This window comes from Myzus persicae, unplaced genomic scaffold, assembly GCF_001856785.1.
Source record: "Myzus persicae strain clone G006 unplaced genomic scaffold, MPER_G0061.0, whole genome shotgun sequence".
Lineage (NCBI taxonomy): Eukaryota > Metazoa > Arthropoda > Insecta > Hemiptera > Aphididae > Myzus > Myzus persicae.
The window spans coordinates 1-4,310 of NW_019101915.1; the positions used below are offsets into that span (position 1 = coordinate 1).

Sequence of the window (4,310 nt, forward strand, 5' to 3'; positions counted from 1 at the left end):
TAATTAATATACATAATATTATGTACTTTACCAACTTTAAAGTCAGTGGAATACTGATGTTCGTAGGATTTTTAAATTGGAAGGGGAGGGGGGATCGAAAATAAATTAGTACCACTCAGTAGAATATAGACATAAAATTAGGTTTGAAATAATTAAGTTAATATTCTATATATGAAATATGAATGTAGCTCGCTTATATCACCATTCACCACTATGATCATAAATTGATAATTATTACATGAAACAACACTAAAAAATGTATATTGTGGATGGTCAGGGGGGGGGAGGTTCTTCAGCTCCATGGGCACTTCCCATGCTTGTACCGTAATACTCATAAACCAATAAATTATACTTATACCGTAGGTACCTATGGCTATATACAAGTATTTACTTAACTACCTTAACTAAATAACTAATGTATAAAAGGACAGTAAAGTTTGGCCACACACACTATAGATAATGTTTAAATAAACATTAACTAAGACAAATAATGAATTTATTATATTTTAAAAACAATATATCAATATAAATTATGTAGGTATTGAAATATATATTTTGAATAAAGAATAGAACATAATACATTCAATAGTAAATATTATATTTTACAAGTTATTTATTACAACAGGTATTAAAAAACTAAGCATCAATAAACTATAGGTATATTTAATTAAAATATAGGTAATAATGATGGTAATAATATTATGTAGTATGCAACAATGCTATAGCTATTGACTTATTATTAGTAATTGGAAAAGAAAAACACTTATATTTTATTGATTCTATATTAATTGATATTAAAGGGGGTTTTGGGATTATATCATGTACATAATACATTTTAATTATATCTGATGAAATAGGATTTTGGAACATAGGAGATATATTATATTTAATTACTTCAATTTGAATTTTAGAGTTTGACAATTGAATTATGTTTATTACTTTTACTATACCATGGTCTTTTATATAAATAAAATTATCTTTTAAATTTTTCGAATTAATTACATAATTGTTTAAGATAATTTCTTTATAATAAGTTTCATCAATTGATTTATTAACTAAAGGGTCATAATTTATTTCATTTCTGAGAATTGGGTAGTTGGGTGCAACAGAAGAAATATCAATATTAACGTGTTCCATTATACGGTTATAAGTGTCTTCAAGTGGATACCTAGAGTTTTTACAACTCTTTTTCAAAAACTGTAAATAGTTTTCATATTTGAATGCAGAAAATGTATCTAAACTCCCATGCATCAATACGAAATCAGCAACATAAATTAACCCATGTACGTTATAGCCTACATATTCTTCTCCATAGTGTGTAGAATATTCACTAACAAATTGTTTAATTAACATTTTAGCAACATTATTATAAGTATAAGATGTTTTAGGAGAAATTAATAATCTGATGGCACAACTTAAAATCATAAAATGTTTATACAGACTGTTTTTCAATCTTCCTTTTAAGACAATTGGCCCTGTGTAAATGAGAAAAGTTCTAAATTCAGTAGCTTTCCAGTATTCACACTCTTCTAAAGACCTTGGCAAACGATTAAATTCAGTTGGTAAAAAAGTCTTCATATTATTTAATTCTTCGGAAATGGTTTCAGAGTTTTCAAGGCGTACTGGTTTTTTACCTTTTATCCAAAATATTATCAACCTTTTCATGACACCTAAGCAAATATTGTGCATGTACTCTAAAACAACTGCAGATGACATATCAATCGGCAATTCTTCTAGAGGACTTTCATCTTTATGGTAAAACTCATCTTTTTTTTCACGGAATGAGCCATCTGTTCTTAAAGGAGCATTTAAATCTAAATAAGCCATTCGTTTTCTTATGAAATCTCCCTCGACAGTGCAAGAGTTGCACCCATGATACGCGTTATGGCCTTTTACATTTAAAATGAATGACTTTGCTGGGGCATCACATACAATTTGCACAATCTTAAACCTCAAAACTTTTTCTTTAATTTGTATTCCATTAGATATAATATGTTTCATTTCATTTATAAAAAGATTTAAGTACTCATGACTAGAAGATGGTTTTTTGTACTTACCATGGTATAGTCCTACTGGGATTACAGTGTTTAATAAACATTTTATATTTACAAAAGAAATGAGAATGGGCCAGAGACATGACTTAGAACTAGATGTAATAGGTAATCCATCCACATTCATTCCTAGTTCAATTACGGTTTCATTATCAAACAAGTCTATATGTACTGTTAAGAACTTAGTAATCATATATTCTACACCAAGATGAATATAAGATCCAGGATGTATATTTATGATACTATGATCCTTAGCTTTTGGTGTTTTTAGTAAAGTACGTGTAGTCCTAGGTAGATCATGTCCTTCTGATATTAATATTAATAACAGAGCATTCACACAACTGTGAGAAACATGAAATTGTAATATCCATTTGCTTAGTTTTGTATCTAGCGACATTTTTTCAATATTATCAGAATTATTAGTATTAAAATAAATAGGATTACCATCATCAATACAACATTTTGTAGTATCACGATTAATGAATAGATCCCATGGTGGAATAATATTACTTATACTCGGAGCGTTTAGAGAGCTATTTATTTGGTGTGGTTTAGGTGCTTGTATTAACGGTTCCACTTCCACAAAACTTTGAGTCACTGCTGGTAACAGATCAGTTAACCCACTTTGAACGGTTCGTAAGAAGTTTCTCCTTGACATCAAATGCAAGTCTTTTTTTTTTCTAATCTAGTTATAAAAATTTAAAAATATTTGTTTGATAATTAATAGGAACCAATTATGTTTATTTAATTTAGTTTTAAATAATTATAACAAATTAATAATAATAATAAAAAAAAAAAAATAATAATTAATGTGTTTAAACTTTATACACTTTGGGCTTAATACTGTAAATAACTAAAAATTTAAAAAAATAAAATAGTTATTGTTTTTGCCTCGATTGGCGTTGACTACCATTTTTAAACCAATTCTTAACATTGGTTACAAACTCCACTTCTGTTCCCTTGAAGTTTTTCATACATACATCTGAAAAATAACATAATAACTGATTCAAACAATTTTGCTTGATATTTACAAAATGAGTTAGTGGTGCATACACACACTATATTCTAAATCATACTTAATTTAGGTAAAATTAATAGTGATAACCTGCCTGCTCTTTCCAAAAGTTTAATATAAATACATACTATAACAAAAGTAGGTAGGTACTAATTTCTTTTAACCAAGAAGTATTAGGACATTCTTTAAATTTTTTTATAAATCTAGATTTAACTATTATTTAACTAATGCCATAGTTATTATCTAGAATATTACAAATTTTAAATCAATAATACATTCTTTTAATATTATACTTGAATGCAAAATGTTACTTATCCCAGTTCTCTCTAACCCCAAATAGGTATGTAGAAGGTAAATTAGTTCAGTGAATGTATAAATATTAAATATACCTATGTTTATAGTGTTTATATAGTAATAGATTACCTTTTATGATTTTAGTTATTCTTAGATGTTGTAACTGTTTGTTATTTCTAAACCCGGTCCATGAGTATAATGTTGCTAATTGATTTGTAAAAAGTCTAGAATAAACTCGTTTTATAAAATTAGGAATATTAGTTCCACCAATTTGAGTAACACAATTTATCTAAAGAATAAATTTCAATTAAGTAAAAATGTATTTTAAAAATATGTTAATAAAATATTATTTAGGTACCAATTTTTCTTCAAATGCAGTGTCCAATATAAGTTTACTTTCAATTTCTTCAAGAGATTCAACAGTTTTCATTGGAAAAAAACTTAAGAAGTTAGTTTCCACGCTCATACTTGAGTAACTTGTATTTGAGTTGCATTCCATCGCATTAAGTTTCCCATCGATTCTCTTAACATATGCTAGTATTGTCGTAATATTTTCAAACATGATTTTATTCAGATCATTTTGTTGATTTTGTTCTTTAATAATACATTGGTCATTATTGCTGTCCTTTGATATTTGATCAACTGAAAAAGTATAAAATTAAAATATAGTACTTAATGATATTTTATATTATAATTAAATAAACTTTACTTTACTTATGCTATCTTTTTATACAATTATTAATTATTAATATTTTTAAATATAAATACATACATGTAGTAAACAAGTCCTGTCTTGGTTCTATTGGTAAACCATCACCATTATATACATCAGTCAAAGCACCTAAAAATAAAAATTATTTGATAACTTTAATATTAGGTATACAATTTATATAATTTAGATAGTTACGTGTTATGGAATGAAACATTTCAGCATCCGTTGAGGAACAATT

At 26.6% G+C, this 4,310-nt stretch overlaps 2 protein-coding genes across 2 annotated transcripts; both read right to left on the bottom strand.

Annotated features, from left to right (window-relative positions):
* Positions 1 to 1,074: 1,074 nt before the first annotated feature.
* On the bottom strand, positions 1,075 to 2,448 carry LOC111030759 (the record flags this gene model as incomplete). Its single annotated transcript, XM_022310425.1, has 2 exons — positions 2,058 to 2,448; positions 1,075 to 1,964 (listed from the first exon to the last, which is right to left on the bottom strand). Coding segments are annotated over exons 1-2 (1,281 nt in total), but the record flags the coding sequence as incomplete, so codon positions are not given.
* A 464-nt stretch (positions 2,449 to 2,912) lies between these two features.
* LOC111030760 lies at positions 2,913 to 4,291 on the bottom strand. The gene is made up of 4 exons (XM_022310426.1): positions 4,133 to 4,291; positions 3,719 to 4,002; positions 3,490 to 3,649; positions 2,913 to 3,033 (listed from the first exon to the last, which is right to left on the bottom strand). The coding sequence occupies exons 2-4, from the start codon at positions 3,920 to 3,922 to the stop codon at positions 2,930 to 2,932; spliced, it is 468 nt and encodes a 155-aa protein (XP_022166118.1). The 5' UTR covers positions 3,923 to 4,002; positions 4,133 to 4,291; the 3' UTR covers positions 2,913 to 2,929.
* Positions 4,292 to 4,310: the final 19 nt, after the last annotated feature.